Source organism: Triturus cristatus, chromosome 2_2 (genome assembly GCF_964204655.1).
Source record: "Triturus cristatus chromosome 2_2, aTriCri1.1, whole genome shotgun sequence".
Classification (NCBI taxonomy): domain Eukaryota; kingdom Metazoa; phylum Chordata; class Amphibia; order Caudata; family Salamandridae; genus Triturus; species Triturus cristatus.
In genome coordinates, this window is record NC_140582.1 from 785528045 (window position 1) to 785550236 (window position 22192).

Consider the following 22192-nt stretch of genomic DNA (forward strand, 5'->3'; position numbering starts at 1 on the left):
ATCTTTTCGAATGAATGGTTTTCCCTAAACGTTTTTGGGTTTACAATGTGCATACATCGGAGGGGTGCATCTACATTTTAAAGCAACTAACAACTCCGTAGTTCTAAGACTGATACATGAATATGCATACCTTTTAGGACTCTATGCTATCTAAGTTTATGGGAGCCTCACAGCCAAATAAATAAGGGTACTAGAATGCAAATTTTAGTCTCTACAAGAAAATAGCTGAAATCAACAAATGATAAACAAGATTCTTATTGTACGTTTCTAGAAGTAGCAGGTCATGTCACCAGTATCTGCCCCTACAACATCTTGTCTGCCACATGGGGCATGTTAGAATATGGAGAGATTAGCAACAGCTGGGTTCTTGCTCAAGTAGTCCTTAAATTCAGCATCTGGTGGGGATAGCGGAAGGCAAAACTGTGGCATACAGAAAATAGCAGCAGTAGAGGGGATTGCTTCCAAAGCTCCAGCCACGCCACTTCATCTCGATCAAGACAGAGCAGCCTAAGAATGGCAAGAGAGCGCAGGAGCCATATCATGCAGCCTAGCCTCTCCAGGGGCAGTCGATCTTCTTCATGAAGGATAGCTCTGTTTCAAGCGACAGGGGCGTAGTAAGAGGGTTGTTTGATATCTGCAGGGGAAAACTAGAACATATCCCTGCCCTTTTTCAATGTCCTGAATAAGGAGATCTACAGTCGAGGCAGAATGAAAACACAAAGGCTGGCTGCCAAAAACACATCTAGAAAGCTGGTTAGCACCCATTATTTCTTTTTCATAAAGCCCTTTCCACAAACAGGTCACAATTACGGTTAATATGATTGCAGTTTTAAGCACTGCTTTTAATCCTTATTAAATCAACTCTACGAGGCTTTATTTTAAATGACAAGTTATGCCCCACAGATAGCAGCTTTTGTTAGCATGGAACTTTCTGAAGAGCTATGAAACATGCTGCGGGTACTCCCATATACTGTTCCACAACCTTCATCTCTCGAGTGGTTTGAGCTGCTAATGGTACACATTGGCAGTCCACTCCTGAATCAACAAACACGTTAGCAGTTAAAAGGATGATGATGTTGTGTACAGAACACTTGAAATGAGTTCCTTAGGATGGCTTTGGGAGTTGACTTAGCCTTATCCGCTGCTTTTCCTGGTAACAAATAAACGTAATTATGTCAAGAAGTCAGTGCACGTTACAGAATCTGCCATTCGGGCGCTGAAAATATAAAGCCTTTGGCATCAAGGGATCTGCATCAGTAAGCGGCATAAAATATCGCTCATCACTTCCTCCGAGGAAATCACCTTAAGGAGGTTAGGAGAGTTTCAATTCCAAAGCTTCCTTGGCCGCTCTGCAGTGGTGGTTGGAATGCTTATCTTACGTCTGTTTCATGTGCAAACATCTTGCCAATTATTTATATTTGACTTTAGGCATATGCTTCTTTTCTCAAATGGAATAGTAATCAGGCTTCTTGGTGCTTGACAACATCTTAAAATCTAAAAATAAAGTGGGAAGTCATTACACAGTACTAATAAAAGAAAGGAATGGGAGCTTTCCTGAAAGCAGCATGAAAAGTATTAGAGCTTATGGGCAAAGGCAGACTGTTCCAGAACCTGGTTCCCTGCAACCTAAGGGTGGTGATGGCCTGATGCAGGAAAGCCACATGGAATTGTTCCACTGTGCCTTACAGTCTCTGGTAAGCATAACCTCGGTCTTATTGCCGTTTAGTTTGAGGAAGTTGGTCACACCCAATGTTGCACAACAAGAAGACTACTGTGCTGATAATCAGAGATCCCGGGAACAGATTAGGTAAGAGGATGAGGACCTAAGTATTATCAGCACATGATATCACTTTGTAGCCAAAGGAGCAATTGAGCTCAGACAGGGAACAAACGTATATAAGAAAGCATTGGGGAAAGTAACGACCCTTGAGGCATTCGTACACAGGATTATCATGGCTTAAATGGATGTACTTTAAGTTGGCGCTGGGGGCTGGACTACTAGCCCAACAACGCTCTCTGCCAATAGGAGGCAGGGCTCTCCGGATTCACACCAAGCAGGTGCATTAAAGCCCCAAAGGCTCACCGCAGCACAGGACTCGCTTTCAGTTGGTGCCGGGGGCTGAACTACAAGCCCCAGATTACTATCTGCTAATTAGAGGCAGGGCTATCTAGATTCGCACAGAGTGGGTGCATTTAAGCCTCCTGGGCTCACCGTAGCACGGGACGCGCCCGGGCAGTAGCGGGCCCATCAGTGACGGAAGAAGCTGGACTGGACCTCCTCTACGTCTATGGTCTAATCCATCAGTTAATATAAGAAAGAGGAAAACTGCAAGTAGTGTAGCAAGTGTCACAACCATTGATTTCATCTTGGAGCAGGAGCATGCAGTGGGGGAGATTACAAAACAGCCTGCTTTGACTGAAAGAACGTTGTCCACAGAAGAGGTGAGTTTGAATGTTTGTGCCCAGCAGAATGAAATGGTTGGGCTTCGTCCAGACATTGGTTACACCTGTTCGCCTGTCCAGTTGGAAAAGCCCTGTGGTACTTCAGCAGAGCAGAATGATACCCCTACGTCTAATGACCCGCCAGTTAAAAAGAAAAAAGTGGGTACTGCGAAAAGGAGGGCGGGGCAGGGGGGTCGGAAGTAAAGATGCCAGCTCCAGACAGGACACTGTAGACTGTGTAAATGACTTGAATTACTTCAACTATCTGTGTAGCAGATTTGAATCAATGTTAAAAGCCCTTTTTGAACGTTTAGATATAATTGAATCCAGACTGGCTAAGCTCATTTCATATAATACTACCAACAGTTCTCAATCCAAACTTACAGCTGCATCTCACAATGTTAGAGGTAGTTTGCCTGGTACGTGTCCAGGTACTCAGAAGACCAATATTGGTAACTTTATTTCTTCAGATTCATATTCTCAGTTGCTGCCCACTTCTTTAACTCCTTCTCCTTCGGCGGCTACATTATCAAATCCACCTGTTTCTATCAATTCTAGGGGTATCAACAGTAATGGTTGGGCTGTTTATTCTCAGTAAGGTCCCATGGAGAAGCAATGGTCACAGGAGCAGGTAACACTGAATCTTCCCCCTTTGATTTGCCTTTATGTCTTAATCTGAGCTAATATCCCCAAACTTAAATTAGTTCAGGAAGAGGCAACTGCTCCACAAGGTGTTACACTGTTTAAGCGAGCAAGGGTTCAGTACTATAGTTAATAATCAGATACTTATGGCCAGAAGGGTTGATTGGGTTGGTCCATCACCTAAAGTATTGCCCGGGGATTGTGTTGTTGTGAATTTTAAAGATGCTAACATCAAATGTGTTTTTTTAGCCTGCCCCAATCTTTTTTTCTCTGGGCACTCTCAAATACTCCCCCTCCTTCTTGGATACTTTTATAAACCCCCTCAAATTGGATCCCCTTTCATCTCTCATCCAGCACCTGCCCCATCCCCCCCGGCCAAATGTATTACATCATGTGTCTCACTACGATGAGTTACCTCTTACTAGAAGATTTGCGGCTGTGGAAGGTGTGTCTGGGTGCGGCTCACTGTAGGAAGCTGGCTCAGGCCCTAGGTACCAGGGGTACCATTTACTAGGGACTTACAGAGGGTGCTAAAGGTTTGCAAATTGGCGTTAACAATTGTACAGTTTTGAGAAGGAGCTGGATATGTTCAGGAATACTATAATTAGCAAATCTAAGGGGAATTTCTATGTTTTTAGTTTCTCATCTTGGAAGGTCACACAAATTCACAGTAAATTGTCCCAGAATGACTGAGTGTCTTTGATTGAACAATATGATTCTGTTATTAAGTAGGAAACTTGGGCTACTATCCCTCTTGTCTGCAACGGTTATTTCTATCATTCCATTTCAGCAATTCCTCCACATTTGAGCCCCCAAAAAGGGGGTTTATTCATCTATATTAGGCTTGGGGTTAAGGTGAAAATAGTTTCCCTGTATTGTAATACTACTGAGATTCAGGTTTTACAGATGGTTGGTTCTCACAGGTTTAATCTGTTTTATCATACATTTTTATAACAATGATTTTTCTTGCTCCACCAATAAGAATTTTTTAACCCATTATAAGACTTTTGATAAACTCATGACTAAGTACTCTTCCCTATTTTCTGAAGGGAATGTTATTCTTTGTGGGGATTTAGCAGCTAAATGTAACCTCCCAACCAATGATTTAGACACCTTTTTATCTTAACCCGATAACTGTATCAGATATGGCCGCTCTGATCGTAGAGGTGCTAAATTAGGCCATTATTATCTTGGCGCGAGATCTCATAAATATTCATGAGCCTGTTTACGATAGTGAGCCTAGGACTCTGACATTCCATGGAAGAGGGTGCCCTTCTATAATTGATTATATGATTATAATCCGGGGACTGCTACAGTATTTGGTAAAGTGTGGCATATTGGATTGACATTTTGAAAACCATATCCCCTTGGTAGCCACATTCACCTTACCCATGGCTGCCGTGAGAGGCCCGGAACAAGCTTTAGTACAACTGACGCCCCAACACAATGGGCTTAGGCTAGCTTGGCACATGCCTGAACCTAATAAGTTTTTGGACAGCCGAATTAAATCAAATTTGGATACTTTCATGGCAGGCCTATCTGATAATCCTTGGGGAGGAGTTTATGTGATCAGTATAAAGCTTTATGTGTATCTAATAAACAGGTCTTTACTGAAACCTGCTTGTAGATCTACTTCCACAGTTACTCATTGGTTTTATAGATTCTGCTCCCATGCTAACAGGAATTTGTGGAGAGCGCACAGGCCGGGCACTCTACACAATGGCCCTGTCTTAAAGAAAGATCGAAATCCAAAGGAACAACTGGGATCACCTGACTGTTGCAGCCTCATCTAAGATCCTGAGTGTGTTTTGGAGAACAGTTAATGACCTAAGAGCACAAAAAGCACCCCTCTCTATACTGAGCAGCCTTAGCACTGGAGATCATTGGGTGATGTATTTTAGTAACATATACTGTAACGTTTATGGTGGTAGAGCTTCTGCTGATCTAGTTCATAATGGCAATATCACTGAAAAGTTCAATTACGCTGCTGATGAATTGATTGATGTCCTTCATCAAAGTTCCCCTTCCAAAGCCCCTGGGCCGGATGGGGTGCCCATTGATATTTTTAAATGTAGGGTAGATTTCTGGGCACTTATGCTTACTAATATATTTATCAACTGAGCTGTAACAAATCTCCCTCATTCTTGGTCAAGTTCTACTATTGTTTCAGCTTTTAAAAAAGGAGATCGTACGAGACCCTAATGTTATAGACCTATCTCCCTAATTGATTGCACTGTTAAAATAATGGGGAGGGTTATTTTTAACAGAGTAAGAGATTGGATACATTGATTATCTCCTTGCAAATTCAGAGGATGCTAGGTACAAATGTCTACATCCCAATTTGCTAGTGGGTAAACATACCATAGCTAGGAGTCCATTTTACCTGGCTTTCATAGACTTGTCTTCCGCTTATAACAAGGCCAATCATGCCATTCTAAGGGATATTTTATTCGAGATGGGGATTGATCCCACCATTGTTTACTTTTTGGCATATCTTCATCAGAACTTGTCTGCCAGGGTCAGATTTGGACCAAACTGAGGACTTTTGGATTATTTTGCATTGCAAAGTGGAGTGAGGAAAGAATGTGTGCTAAGCCCTTTATTATGTATTTTCTATATCAATAAACGTAATGTTTTTGAGCACCGTTACGCAAGATGTCCCCTACACTAACTCAGTTCTTGTACCTTTACTTTCATAGGCTGACGATGATGTGCTTCTTGCCCCGACTTCTAAAGCCTTACGTTGTTTAGTATGTGCTTATTCAGAATTTATGTTGGATTTAGACCGGTCAACCAATTTTACCAAATCTTACACTATGGCATGTGGCCCCAAGTACTATTTGTTTTGCACTCAGTGTCAATGGGAATAATCTAGAGAGTGTGTCTAGATATCCATACTCCGGTCTTGTATTGACTCTAATGGCTCATGTGCAGAAAATGTGCTAAGAATGCTACGTTTAAGCAAGCAGTCTGTTCACTTTTTAATGTCTGTAAGGCTTTGGGCAGGCCGATGTCTTTCCTTTTAGAAATATACATCAAACAATGTGTACCTATTGCTAGTTATGGCAGTGGTGCTTGGGGCTTTGCAGATTGTCAGGCATTACAAGTGGAGGAGAATCAGTTATGTGGGGGGTCTCCTCTTACTCCCTCAATCAACCCCGCCCCCCCATTATTTTTGCCACTAGGAATTGGTTGTGCCTTATCTTGAGGATTCTATCATGTTAGAGCCTCTTTTATTATGGCTTTCAGTGTGGAACAATCCTCGGGCCTATTTTAGTCAAAATATAATAAGTGATTGTGAACGGGGTATGAATATTCCCTGGCTTGAGTACGTTATACAGAGTTTTGCTGATTCGGGAAAATCTTCCTTATTTGATAAGTCTAGGAGTATATGTAAAAATGATAAGCAATCTGTGAAACGCTCATTCATGGATAGATGCAATGCATTAAGAGAAAGTCTGGAATTGAGCGCTGTTGTTCAGATTCAGAGCAGGTACTATTTATATAGGCTATGTTTCTCTCTGGGATATTTTGGTGATTTGGAAAGGAAAACATTTGTCATAATACCTCACCCCAGTCTCTACTGCACTTGACCTTATTCTGTACATTTTATAAAGCTTATAGGACTCAATGTAAACCCCGCTTTTAAAGATGTACAATTTTAAGCAATGTAGAGTTGCCCTTCATTTTTTTTTTTTACAATTGTTACCCAGCAATGACATATGTTTCAGACTAGGTAGCTTTTCTAAAATCAGTTGTGTCTTATCGTAAAAGTCTGGAATTTTAGGTGGGGTCATATTTCAAAACATTTTGCCGTTTTCTGTGTTTTACATGATTTATAAACTGTGTAGATATGTGCATGCATCTTTAATGAATGGCTTTGACATTCAAATAATGAAAGTATTGAATTGAATTGACTTAGACATTTGGTGCGCTGCATTCGCTCCTCCAGAGATCCACTGATGCTCCACCCTGATTTCACTCAGTCGGTTGAGTAGAATGACCGTATTGAAGCTCACAGAAAGGCCCAGGATGGCTGCTCCTGCTGGAACCCCCTCATCCACAATGGCCCTGTGCTAAGTCCCACTATGGCCCTGAGCTAGGTCAGTCTCAGTTTCTCTTCTAGAACAGAAGCCAAGCTGACAGGTCAAGAATCGCTGAATTGCTCAAGACAGTAGAAGGTCAACTGGCCACTATTTTCTCAAAAGATTTGCTCTTAAAATATTAGGTTGGTAATTAACAACATCCATGGAGTTTAGAGTAGCATTTCTATTACAAGGAAAGAATAATCCTGATTTCCAGGATTTGTGAACTAAACTTTCTTTCAGAGACTTAGAGACTTGTTGAACAGATTCAGTACTGTGCTGAAAACTTTTTTACTTTGTTACCATTCATGTGGCACCCATATTCAAAGCAATGTGCAATTTTTCAAGAAACAGTGGTGTATAAACAGGAGATGTGTGAATTATATGTGACCATATCTATTTAATAACTCACAAACTGAGTTATCTAAGTACCAGAGTCAAGGCCAGCTTTACTGCACAAGGGTAAATAGAATAGCATTACCCATCACTTTGAGAGACATGCATTACTGCCTATATGGTAGCCTGACTGTAAAGGCAAACTGGGTTTACAATGTGAAAGTTAGCAGGAACAGTGTGGAACAGCTAATGCTATTCTAAAAGCAACTTTCCTTTGATTTAATGAAAAGAATATTCAAGCACTGTTTTCAAAAGTGTATGTGAGCCACCGCCACACTATTACCATGAGTGTGCTGTTCTCTTTATTTGCACTATATCCGCACAATTTCTTCAAAAGACAAATCTTCATAGTTGTTGAACTGGTGACTCATTATTGGATGTAAGTACCCATTTACAAAACAGTTCAAATGATTCCATCTAGCATTCTGACGGTTGACTGGAAAATACTAGCTCAGGATATCACTACTCCATGGGATTCCATTGAGAGCTATACAATGATTTGTAGTATTCGCTATATAATTTATGGTGCAAATACCAAAACAGCGACCTTAAGCAATGTTCTTTAGAACATTGTGGATTTTAAGGGTTAGCCAAACTGTCATTTAAATGTAGACAATTCTAAAAAGGACAAAGAATGATTTAACAGCCAAAGTAGCGTTTATTATAAAATGAAATTGTTATTATAAGATACTGTGAAAGTTAATCAGTGTTGTATATATTGCAAAAGTAAAAGAGCAACAGTACTTGTGCTATGGCAGCACATAAAGCAACCAAGGATGTCACCAACGTTGCTAATAATGCATTTCATAAAAAGCAGCCATGCTTGATTCTGGTGTTCTAGTTCTAGAACCACCTCGGTAGTGTGTCAACCACCAATGTGCTTGACACACTCTGAAGCTTGAATGGACGGTCTTGTATAAGGAATGGACACTATCCCAAAGGATGTTAGAATGTTCTAAAAATGACAAGAAGGGAGACTAGAAGCATTTGTTCATAATAAGAAATGTCACACATGGAAAATGAGTAGTATAGTCACATGTGTGGCTTGCCGGAGGAAGATGGTTTGGATAGGACACATTTTAAATGTAACTACTTGGGGGATACGTTGAACACTATCATAAAACTATGACTTAGTCATTTTCTGTGAGCCATGGTCAGGCTCCAGTAAAACCATTCCTACATTTATGGGTGGTACAACAGGGAGTACCATAGATTTTAAACTGATTTCAGCAGAAACAGCCTCCTTTGTTTTGGAACATAAAACTATTTCTAACTGTTTCAGTGATCACAACCCAGTAGGTTTCTCCCTAGACTTAACTTCCAGGAAAATCTCTGGAGACAAAGGGTGTAAACATGTTTTTAATACAAATAAAGGAATGAGGGCCAGGTAGGAAAAAACTGATCCATGGTTCAGTTGACGAGAACTTGGAATCAATAATGGTTTGTTTGGCAGAAAACCCTTCTCCCACGATATTGAGGGAATGTAATATTTTATGTGGGGCACTATCTGGGGCTGGATGGTCAATAAACCTACAAAAGAGGACCCCTTACATCGCTGGTTTAATGCCGCATGCACTGCTACCCGTAAGTGTTTAAATCTTGTGTTGAAATCAACCCTACGTTGCACTATGGCTGTTCGTAGAGCTAGATGGGAACATAAGAACATTGTGGAGGCTAGAAAAAATGTAAATAAGAACAAAAGCTGGGAAGCCTTGACAGCCGCTGCATCCTTAAGGGACAGAGTGAAATTCTGGGAGGAAGTAAAATCGCCCTTTTTTCTCAGATTCTGATGCCCCAAAGGTTGAAGCTCTGATCCTCGAAGTTGAGTGGGTATCCCATTTTACGGGAGTTTTCCAACCTAACCAGGAAGTTTGACTCCACAGTGCTGACCCACCTGGGCCTGTTCAGTCAGATAAGGCTCAAGCCCCTTTGCTCAGGCTTATTGAATTGGGGGAGGTCGTTTTGGCGATTAACCGCTCAGCCACTGCAAAAGCCCCTGGCGCCGATGCGGCACCTGTTTATGTATTTAAATCAAAAATATTCCTTTGGGGTCCAGTCTTAACAAACGTTTTAAGGTGCGTAATGGAAGGCCACATTCCCGATTCGTGGCACTCTGTCACCTTAATCCCTATTTTCAAAAAAGGAGATAAATCGGACCCGGAATATTATAGGACAATCTCTTTGATTGACACACCTGCAAAAATCTTGGGGAGGGTAATACTGGCCCGCCTAGAAACATGGGCTAATGAGAAATGAGTATAAGATCTTAAGCCTCATTCAGTTTGGGTTCAGACCAGGCATAGGCACTCTAGAGCAATCATTAAACCTGCATCTTTTCACTAGCAAATATGTAATGGCAAAAAGGTGGGCCATCCATACGGCTTTTATAGCTTTCTCAAATGAATTGGATATGGTCAATAGGGTAAAATTTTGGGAATTAATGCAGACTATGGGGGTTGAACCGGATCTCCTTACCTTAGTAAAACATCTACACTACGATCAAGAAAGTAGCAGTATGCTATGGATGGCGGGGGCAATTAACCTCCCAAATATCTCTAAAAGGAGTAATACAGGGCTGCATACTAGCTATATATAAATGGCATAACTGAAAACCTCGGAGCTGCCCGCCCCCCTCCCCTCCCCAGCACCTTGAGACCCTTACGGGTGAGTAGTGTGCTCTATAAATTCCTGATTGATTGATTGTGCAGGTTGGGGCGGATGTGCCCAAGATGGGTGAGCGCTCTCTCCCCCATACTCCTTTACGCAGATTATGCGGTTCTGATTGCGCACATGCCAAATGGTCTCCAGAAGCTGCTAAATTACTTTATGGATTATATGGAAAAAAGTTAATCTGGCAAAATCTTATACCATGACATGCAGGCCTTTACTCACAAAAACAAAGGCCATGAGAATGGGGGCAGGAGGTCTAATCATTTTTGTTACTTAGGAATAACTTTTAGCTCTACTCTAAGATGGGAGGCACATATTCACACGAAATCCTTACAAATGAGCAGAAATACAGAAAGCTATCTTCCATTTTTCAAGGACAAACCCATCCCTGAGATAATTGCCTTGTTTAAATCAAATGTATTGCGGCTGCTGTCTTTGGGGCTGGTGTGGATGGGGGGGTTCCAAAACAGTGATAAACTGCAGAGTATTGAAAAAGGTATAACCCGTAGATTTCTAGCAGTCCCAAGAAGCACTGAACACTTTATTTTCCCGGAGGAGCTGGGCATCCCTTATATAGGGGACCAGATAAAAAATTGCCCCACTCTTGTAGTGGATCAAATGCAGGTTGAATCCTGAGGCTGAGCAGGTAAGAGAAGGTATCTGACTGCTTAGCCTTCCATAATGTTAACAAAATCCTGTGGTTGGCGAATATTAAATCTGTTTTTCTGAATTTGGGCCTTGCTGACATGTTAACACATCGTAGGACATTAAGGCAGATGCAAAGGGTATTGTAAAATCACTCCATGCAGAGGTTGGCAGGGACGAAAATTTACAGAGCATGTTCAAAATGAAGTCTGTTGAGATGTATGCCCATATATCAATGGGCACTAATGTCGAAACTTACTTGATCTGGATTGATAATACAATTCACCACTTGTTAACATGTTTAGACAAAAATCTTAATTCATTTTAAATTTGCTTTCCCAACACCTTGTACATGGATTATTATGAATTACCACTGTCATTTTAACAATCTTTCATCATAGAGCACGTTACTTTGCCTTATTTAGCCCTTTATACTCAGGTCCAAGGATTGCCTCCCTAGTACCTGTACTGTGTCAGGCAGGAATTATGTTTGCCTGCAATGTAGTACTTAAAAAATATTGTCTTAAAAGTCTTGTGCCATGCAGTCCTAAATTTTGTTAAGAGTGCACTAAATATTAGAAGACGCTATGAGCTGCTAACCTTTTAACGGGCTGCAAACCATATTTTATGCGATTACTTATTGTACTCCCCATGCGTACCATTGTTAGTTACTAACTAATGCTAATGTTTGACGTTTTGCAATAAATATTTTAAAACGACTATCTTAAAAATTGTAATATTTTATCATGTTTTTTGTATATGTTTTATGCATTTGTGGAAGTTGAAAATGTTGATGTAAATTTACCTCATAATGTAGAAATGCGTCCCAATGTTAACGTAAAAACTACATGTAAATATAGTGGTTTGAAAAATGTGTCTTTATTAATCGTGCAAAAAGAAAAAATGCTGCTTATTTCTGTAGAAAGCTCCCATTTCTATAGTTCTATCAGTGGTAGGCCTCAATATTTTCTTTATTCCTTCCTTTATCTTTAATAAAATTAATGGTCTTCTTGTAACTGCTGATTTAACGTTATGCTTGAACTGCAGAACTTGACATCTTTGTGAAATGTGCTGTTTGCTGCAAAATGTATTTCTTCCTTCCTCACACCATATAACTTCATCGTATTTTAGATAGTTTCCTCTGCCACATGCTTCTAATGCACAAGTGTATTGACGAAAGAAAACGCTTCCTATAGACTTGAATTTCATGATCTAACTAGGACATGCTAGATATTAATATTTCATTTCATAGACAATGGGACACTGAACAGCTAACAAAGTAGGTTTGCAAAGGTTCTCATGAGAACCTTCCTAGATCCATCTTTTTGTAATAAGCTATAGCCGCATTCAAATAACATATCAATATGGGCCCTCATCGTGGGAATCGAGAGAAAAGGCGACGGACCATGGGAAAATCCTTTCCCATTGGCTAGAGATAATCCAACATTAAGAGTCTGCAACATGTTTTGTGCTTTTCTATACAGTACGCGTGCCTAGCCAGAGAGTTATTGTATTGCCTTAGATGCATTCTATTCACATTTTCCCCTGCCATGCCCTCAAGCACTTGACTGTGCTACTCTTACCTGAAATTGCTGTGAGCTACTGCTAACAGTGATTTGCTTTTATTCAGATGCCCTTTTGGAGACTTACCCCATGCTGATCATAGCTACTGCTGTGATTATTTCCTTCTATCAGTTTTAATGGATGCTACTTCAGCTGTTAGGGAACCCGACTGAGTTTCCAGAACTACTCATTATGGGAAGTTTGCCTTCACATAGCCATTAGCCTTTTGTGCCAAACTTCACTTGCTCTTTTCCAAAATAACTCCTTATGGGTTCTTGCCAGGGTAGGTGAGTTCCATTAGATTAAGATATGGACTAATTCTTTAAGGAACACAAAAATGTTCTCAATACTTTTGTAAATGGATTTATCTAACTAACCTAAATAAAAAAGACAAAAATATAGACTAATCTCTTAATGAGAAAATACAACTTCTTTTAAAACTTCATCCAACCTCTCATCATTGACTGGACATTAAATGCTGTAAATTGATCATTATTTTAAACATGTATTCAGGTTGTGCTCCATTCTAATATGGAGGCAAAGATTCACTGACCTGAAGAGGCATGGAACTTGGAGATTCACTTAGTAAGTCTCAAGGTGAAGCTGTTTGTAAAATGTTTATGAGATTCCTACGCTCACACTTTAATATGCTGAATAAAGTTGTTCTTGACTTGATTTGAGTAGTATATTACCAAATCATAACACTGACAATTAGAGATCAGTTTTTGCAACCAATAGGTAGATTCTACAGCCAAATATATGCAATGAGTTTTTCAGTGTAATTCTTTCATGGAGAGCAAGATAAGTGGGAGAGAATCAAATATAGGCTTTGGGGATAGGCAAGTGAATTTTCAGTCACGCTTTGAAAGAGGTACAGGAGGATGTCCAGCTCTACAGTGCAAAACCACAGAATTGCCGAGATAAGGTGGAAGTCTTGTTGCATTGTTTGGTTTCTAGGTGAACAATATTTGTACTCTGGTGAAGCCCTCCGTTGCTTGATAATGCAAGCTTCTTCTTCTGTTAGGAAGGTGTGCTGAATTTCAGTGCTTTAAATATGATCCCCGCTGACCTGAATAGCCATTGTGTTCATAGAAAAAACGATTTGTGCTTGGTTATTACATGAGCAATATGATCAGATTTCTTGGCGTCTATGATCAGCCTCGCTGCAGCATTGATCATTGCATTTATGTGGGGCTTTCCTGCTAGAAGACAGGCCTGTCAGCGTGGATAGCCAATATTCTACCCTTGTGATTGATGAAGCTTGGACGACCTGTTTTAGATCATTTTAGTTTGGAGTGAGATTAATTTGCCATAAAAGTCATGTAAGAGTCTAACTTGCAGGTATTGTGTAATGTAAAGCAGAGTGATTTGGCAATAGGTGTTATTTTATAGCAAATACCCGCTTACTGGAGATTTGTTTGGCAAATGATGAGGAACTCAGTTTTGCTTTTGTTTTGTATTAGTTGATGAGAAGACAGACAGTTTTGTATTTTAGAGATGCAGAACCTTTGGTAATCATATGGATAAATATTTGTTTATTTTTACATAGACCTATCACCTGCATATTGGCTGTACAATGGACAAAGTGGGTTTAGGAATTCACTAAGTGCTTCTTAAAACATGTTAACTGTTTGGGGGCAGTATTGACATTTGAGAAACAGGAAAGAGGTGTTGAAGGAGTGGAGCTAAGGCGCTATTTATCTCAATAATCTGACAGCACTCATCCAAATAGGGTCAGCCTATTGCATTTCTATTTTGTTTTGTTTTAGAATAAGCTTAGAATAACTTTTTTCTTTTTTAGGCGGATGCGTTCAATGCTCTGGTTAAGGGAGACATTAATGATCCTCATAGGAAGAAGACAGGCGCTTATGGATTTTGCAAAGTTAGGTGGTATGGATCCAGAGGATAGCAAAATGGTTTGTTTGGGGATATTACATCTACTATTGTTCCAGGGGTTATGGGGTTTAACGAAGGTGCACACATGGCAACTGCAGTTAGAGCAGTTTAGACGCAATGAATATGGCAGTATGTAACTGAGGCTCTAAATAAATGAAATAAAGAACACAGGACACTTTCTTTCTTGTGGTGAAACATATCACACAGAATCCTTTGAAACACTATGTAACATGAAATATGATAGGCATCATTTCTTAGCACATAGGTTTAGAACAAAGAACATATTATTGCTAAATGATTGAAAGGCCTGGTTTGTCAGCCATTACAAATGCATGCCAAAGCCAGGAAGAAATAAAATGTTAACAGCTTACAAGAAACCCAATTAAATCGTAGGAAATAAAAAGATTTACTGGTTCATAGGCTTTTATGTAATATTATGATCAGTAATATTTTTCTAAGCTGGCCATCGAAGTGCAATGTGAAATCCTGGTAAAAAGGTCATGGGATTGCAAGAAAAAATATTTTTCATGGGATTGTATTAACCAATCTAGACGCAGTTGTGAAGTCAGAAGAATCTATTATACTACTAGCATATGCCTAAGCATGTTTGGTATAACATTAGCCATTCTCATTTTGTGACTGGATAACAGCTACTGGCTTTTTTTGCAAATAAAACAAGCCAATTACAACACTTTTGCTATTGTTACCTTGGCCATTATCAACCTGGATGATAGGAAGTTGATTTAACAAGTATTGTATGATGTTAATTCTAGAGAATATGCATATATTGTATTGTATAAGGGCTGCATAGTTTCAACTTACAAATCAAAAATAAATTCTAGGATTGTTCTTTTGACTCTCCATTTTTACAAGTGTGCGTTTATTGATTCACGCAGCACAAGACTACGCCAAGACTATCAGAGAGAAACGGTTCCCTTACCATTTTCTCTATAAAAATAAATAGTTGCAAATTAAAGGGCCTCCAAAACCTTGATATTTGAATGAAATTATCCAAACCGGTAACATTTTGCTAATTTCTAGCACACAGCTTATTAAAAGCAAAAAAAATAAAAATCATATAGTTCTATTTTGGCGTTACATCACACATTAAGCTTTTCTGATGTCTACTTGTCAGAGCAAATAATGCTCCTAGCATGCTAACCCACATCTTCAAAGTAAATTGAGGACTAACTGTTTCGGGTTTATAATATATTCGTATAAACCTTCAGATTAAATCATAACTATTTTATTAGCCGAATCAGAACACAACAAAATAATGATGTTAATTTATCTAAATACGAGAATGATTTCCTCAAAATGATCTATAAAGATGTGCAGTGTGGTTAAACATCACAGTTCAAATACATGTTTCTTATTTTTTTCAAATTGTGGAAAATGTAAGTGGAAAAAGTAACACAATTGCAACTTTACTGTGAGTAAAGGAATTACAAATCCCAGAGAAACAATGATCTTAAAACAGCTGATATTCATCAATTTGAGGCAGCTCACCAAACTTTTTCCCCTCTTTGGTCATGACAGTCATCTTGATTTTTGCAACCTCAAAGAAATCTTTGATTTCTTTTTCATACAAACGCGCTAAATAATCCATGTAGTTCTGAAATAAAAATATAGAGTAACGTGATATGACAAAATAAGCAGCAAAATAATAAATCTGATTCACACATAGCTAAAACATTCAGAGTGCAAACTATAAATGATTACAATGATTTAAAGCTGGATTCTTGCAGCTCAATAACACAATCTGCTGCTGTGACCTGGATGAGACTGGCACAGATTACATTTATAGTAGTATATTTGTATTTATGTAAGTGAGTGTTTTAGAAGCAGAAACCTACATACAAAGCAGCAGAGAAATACACAAAAATAAGAGGTGGGCATTTCAAAATAGGTGGTTGTAACAAGAAAGCAGGCACACTGGAGACTGACATCCTAGAATTTTGAGGAGTAGAGCGGATTAGCGGAGCGATATTAGAGTATGACTGTTTGACATGAGTAAAAAAGCATCTTCATTTGCTTGCAGAAGGAGGGAGGGTGCTCACTAGAGTTGCAAAGGAACTTATTCAATTTCTCTGGAAACTACAAGACGGCTTGCTCCTCAATTTTCACCTGCATCTCTTTGTTATTAATCTTGGCTTGGTTATGCTATAAGAAGGAGGAAACAAGTTTAGGATTGTCTGCGTTCCCACCTAGAGAAGATGTGGCCTGGCACTTCGGGCTGGACTGTTCCCTCTTGAGCAAGTTGGATTCAGGAGAGTCTGGTCCTTATCTAGAGTGGCATAGTGGGCAAAAACAGATGGACTAGAATGTGGCCTCAGTAAATCCAGTGGCAAACATTCCATCCATCACTCTTTGTTTAAGCTAGAATATATAATACAGGCTACATGCTTTAATCCTATTCATCATCACTTATTTTTTTATAATGCCCATGTTCACTCAAGGGCTTCTTGGCACAAGGAAACCCAAATGGCAACCAGGCGAGTGAAAGCCAGACACAAAAGAACTGAATAAGCAAAACAACGGTGTCCATGGGACTCTCTTAAAAGCAAAGTGGCCCTCATTGACACACAAGTGTGCAAGAATTTTATTCTAGCACAAAATACCCAAGTACCTTAAAGAGTGCGCTCTGGAGTGGGAACGTTGATTCAGAAGAACTTGCAGAGTCAGAGTTGTACAAAAGAGCTTTTGATGTAGAATGCAATGCAAATCACCTATGAGGCAAGATTACAGCAAACCCTGCACATCATGCACAGGACTTTAAAGTAGACACTCTACTTAACAGGGAGTTAGTGTAACTGTTTCTTCACTGTGGAAACATGGTCAAACGTTTTCAGGCCAAGATTCCGGCTATGTTGGAGATACTGCTATAATATTCCATGTGATAATATATAGGTCAACACAACTCTGGCATGAAGCTTGCAAGACCCCCCCTCCATCCCCTTGGGATGGGATGAGGTGGGTTAGGCAGGCCACTGGACCTCAACTGTGGAGGTTCATGTAGTTTGTCACTGCTGTCTTTGGGCCTGCCCACCTATGGCTCTGCACACTGATCTAAATACAACCCTTTCCACATCCCACTCTCAGGGTAGCGAGGGAATGCAATCACAGGCTCTCAAAGGAGTAGTGAGGAGAGCCCGAGCTCAGCTCCAACAGACACAATATCTACAATCGGTTTACAGAGAAGAGCTGGAGGTGCAACAGAATTTCAGAATTTTAACTATAGTGGATTATTATTTTTATATTCTACACACAGTAGTGCACAAGCTTAGAGGACCAGCCGTCTTATCTCTCCACACCGGAGAAACTCAATCAATATTGGAATCATTTTTGGCTCAGCACCCACTCAATAATTAACATGCTTATTAATAAGCAAGTCAATGAATAATTCAAAGTCAAAACATGTTTAAATTACGTAATTCACAGACTCTGATTTATTTGTTAAAATGTAGGTTTCTTTATTCATAATTTTTCACTGTAAAATTCTTCTTTGTATTTTTTGTTGTAGCCTCTAGCCAACACTTTTCGTCCAAACAGTCTTCCTCAGGGCCACAAAACACACAATATTTACAAGTTTAAAATCAGACATAAACAAATAGCACTAATATAACTGTACATAAGACTAAAATTACAAGACATCACACATGTATTAGACCATATGGTAAATAACAAAACAAAAACACACATCATGTTTCAGTCTCTAAACAACATTTCCCTGGGAATCACTTAGTAATGTTTACTTTGTGCAGCATAATATATAACGTGCCTTCTTGCTGATTTTATAATATCCTGTTTAATTGTTTTAGATGTGCTAAGAATCAGATTAATTCTGTCATAATAAATGCTTTAATTTAAAACTATCTATTCTTCATAGTGCAGTTTGTTTAGGGTATTGTGAATAACAAAAATGGCTTGTTTCAATTACCAGCGTGCCCCTGATTCCTTTATAGGGATTGTTAGTAACCCAAAAGCAATAACTCTACTTCAACAATGTATGGGATAGGGTTCTGCGGGGCTACAATAACCTGTCTTTCACATTCAACCCTAGTGCACTGAACTAAGTTCACTTGTGTCAACCGTGGGTGAAAAAGCATACCGTGAAGAACTACGCCAAAGTCAAAATGATCGGTTGGGCCAAAGGCAGCTGCGACTCGACTGGGTCACACGCAGCAGCGACCCGACTGGGCCACGGCCAGCTGCCTATGGCCGCGCCTGGGCCACAGGCAGCTGCCTACGGTCATGCCTACTGTCCCGGCTGTGCCACAGGCAGCTGGCTACGGTCCCGGCTGGGCCACAGGCAGCTAGCTACAGCCCCGGCTGGGCCACAGGCAGCTAGCTACAGCCCCGGCTGGGCCACAGGCAGCTAGCTACAGCCCCGGCTGGGCCACAGGCAGCTAGCTACAGCCTCGCCTGGGCCACAGGCAGCTGCTTACAGCCTCGCCTGGGCCATAGGCAGCTGCGGCCCGCCTGGGACAAAGGCAGTTGAAGACCCAACTGGTACAAAGGCAGCCCAGACTAGACAAATGCAGCGTCCTGCTTCGGCTAATTTGGGCTGACCGCAAACCCTGCATCTGATGGGACACTTTAATGCTCCTCTACAAAAGCGGTGGCCTTAGAGTTCCAGATTTCCATCTCTACTATCTTGCTGTGCAATGCCAGTATATGTACCGTTGGTACCATCCGGACCAACTTGGTGACATACCACTGTCATCTATCCTACTGAAAGGCATTCCATAGGGCGTTGCAGATATCCAAACTATATCCACCACTTGCTGGGCATGGAGGAAGCTCCGCCATGTTTTGGGTGATGATCTCTTATACTCTTCAGCCCTACCATTGGCGGGCAACCCTTGGCTTCCTACTATCCTCTATCCTACTGAAAGGCATTCCATAGGGCATTGCTGATATCCAAACTATATCCACCACTTGCTGGGCATGGAGGAAGCTCCACCATGTTTTGGTTGATGGTCTCTTACACTCTTCAGCCCTACCATTGGCTGGCAACCCTTGGCTTCCCCTCACAAGTGAGAAACGTGTTAAACGCACCCTGCAACGTCATGGCCTGCATACTATCGGGATGTGTTCCATGACAGTCATGTTCTTACACACACCGACGACACCCGCTTCCATTGCACCTCCTATATGGACCATTTCATTGTACGAAGACTCCATAATACGCTGCTTCATGCATTCCCACATATCCTCTTGCCCCAGATGACTTTCCTCCACTGACTCATTATTTCCGACAGTGTTGGGGATAGGCTTATCTCCGGGCTGCATCACACATGCCTTTTCATGAAGCCTGACTCCATCAAATGTATCAGGGAGGTCTGGAGTAATGATTTAGGTCACCCATTGATCGACAAAATTAGGTCTTATTGCTGCTCCCAAAAGAAGCTCGTCTGTTAACCACAAGCACAAACCCCTCCATTTTGAGGTACTTCATAGGGCTTTCATTACCCTCTCAGACATCGTGTGATTTGACTGACACTGACACACACAGACACACACACACCCCAACCCCCCTCTTCCAAATCCCACCTAGTGCCCAGGAGCCATGCTGCAGGTGCCGACTTTGTGCATCTCGCACAAAGGTTGTTACTGTTCCTCTATCTTATCCCTCCTCTCCACTATGACTGACATCACAATCACACCTGATCCCATGGTGTCACTTCTGGGGTATACTCAACGACCTCCCCAAATCTAATCAGCAGATTTGTCTCCGTTGCTCTCCTCCTTGCAAAACGTGAACTGGCACTGCATTGGGGCAAAGGGCGTGTCCCCACGAAGGAGGCTTGGCTCAAAAGTATGTCACACTGTGACAAAATTAGTGAGGACTATGCACAGTTCCAACCGCACACCTCAAAACCTAAAGATGTTTGGCAGACCCTGAGGGATTACCTACTCTTCCAAGAGTCCAAAGATTGCAGCTGAATGATAACTCATTATTCCAATGTAAGCTTCTATCTTCTGCACTGTCTCCTCCACTATGTCGGCACCACTTTACCCCTGTATCCGCTTATGAGATTTTCTTTTTATTGTGATTTTCTCCTCTACCAACACTGTTTCAATACGGATTACTGACTTGTATAATCTGCTGAATGATGTCGACAACCTGTACCTTTCATACTGCGATGTTTTTGTGTATTGTTTTATCATAAAATTTCAATGAATACATTTAATAATAATAAAAAATATATACATACACATACAAAAACCAAGTATAGTCATTGCAAAATACTTTGGGGTAATAGCTAGAATTAATAATTAAGGCAACTCTTCGACAGACAAGCATTTCCATGTTGATTGGCTTTTAAGTTTCAACATAATTACATTAAAATCAAGAAATAATTCCCATTCCTGTAAAAAGTTGCAATCAAAACCGGAACACACACCTTCGTCAGACCATCATATTTTGTATAATCTGTGTTCTTTAGCCACTCCATTAACTTGGCATAATGAAGTAAGTCTCTGTGAAAAGGATGGTGGCTGGGTAGTGTCAACTCCACAGAGTGTTGAACAAGAGTAGAGTTCTGGTCACAACCCTGAATAAGAAAAATACAAAGGTTCAGTTTGGGGAAAAAACATGCATGTTTTAAGGCAAATTAATGCAAAAAGCATAGCTCGCAGTCTCTGCACTAAAAATAGAAAACATTATAGAGGTGTAAACTTTTAGAACAAATTTACACTGTCATTGTCCTTTTTTTATTTCTATGAATTTATAAAAAGAAATTATGACAGAAATATTAAAATAAAAAGTTACTTAATGGCTAAATGGATTGGGACGAAACCAAAAGCTTTTTCAGATCTGCAAAATTACTTCTGTTAAAACTATTAAACTAATGAGCAAACCTGCAAAGAGCCTTGTGTAAAAAGAAATCTAAGCTTCATGACATTGAGGCAGCACATTGTTTTCTTATTGTAAAAATGTAACCTGAAGCATAACAAGGGGGCTCAAGTTAAGAAGTGTAGTTGTAATGGTAATAACTTTGTCCGTTTAGGACTTCTAGAAAGTAACTCACCAGAGAGAGAACGGATGGTCATAGATTTTCAAGCTTCCCCGGACAATTCCAGCTTTCAAAAGTATCCCCTTCTCTTTTTTCTCAGGTCAGTGATTTGAGGTTTTTTTCTATCCTTTCATTTTCTCTGCTATTCATTTTAATCTATATTTTAACTGAACTTGCATTCGGGCTAAAGGAGGTTAAGGTAGACATGCAGTTGTCAGGTTTGGTGAATGGCGTAAGAGTTTCAACATGGTGGAAATGGATAATCTATGGATCAAATTGGAAAGTAAGACAGGAAATATGAACGGTGCTATGCCTGAAAGCTGCTGGGGTTTTGATGGTGGGGGCTTAGTGATGAGCAAGAGAGAAAAGCATATGGGTGCCAAAGTTAATAACGTTGTTGAGGGGAGAGAATACTCATTTTGGAAGGCCCACAACTAAACTGTTGCAAAAATCTAATCTACTTTAGTTGTGTACAGTTAGAGGAAGGGACATGTATTTCTAATGCTGAGGAGCTGATATCTGCTGTAGTTCACATAGGAGAACAGATGACTTAGTGAACTGGCTCTTTCTCAGGTCCGAACTGTCATTCTGGAAGAAGCTCAAGCCATGGCTCTTCTCTCTGTGTTAAACCTGTGTGTTGCTAAGTATTGTTTGAGCTTTACATTCTCTACTGCCAGGACACTCCTTGGAGTAGCTGCTTGCTTTACAAACCACCTTAATTTGTTCAAGGTGGTAAGCGGATCAGTGGATTCAAAGGAGATGGGTTGGAAGAGGTCATATAACAACATATTAACAGAGTATAGGGGATGAAAATGCCTTTCAGTTTCTAAT

The 22192-nt window shown here is 40.3% G+C and overlaps 1 protein-coding gene across 14 annotated transcripts in view; it reads right to left on the minus strand.

The window, feature by feature from the left end:
• The window catches only part of EXOC1 (exocyst complex component 1), a 330473-nt gene that overhangs the window by 113044 nt on the left and 195237 nt on the right, over positions 1–22192 (minus strand). For all 14 annotated transcript variants that reach the window (XM_085642066.1, XM_085642062.1, XM_085642061.1 and 11 more), the window contains 2 exons: positions 20750–20899; positions 15849–15954 (listed from right to left, as the gene is read on the minus strand). In XM_085642066.1, the coding sequence (XP_085498192.1) occupies positions 15849–15954; positions 20750–20899 (256 nt within the window). The remainder of the gene's footprint in view (positions 1–15848; positions 15955–20749; positions 20900–22192) is intronic.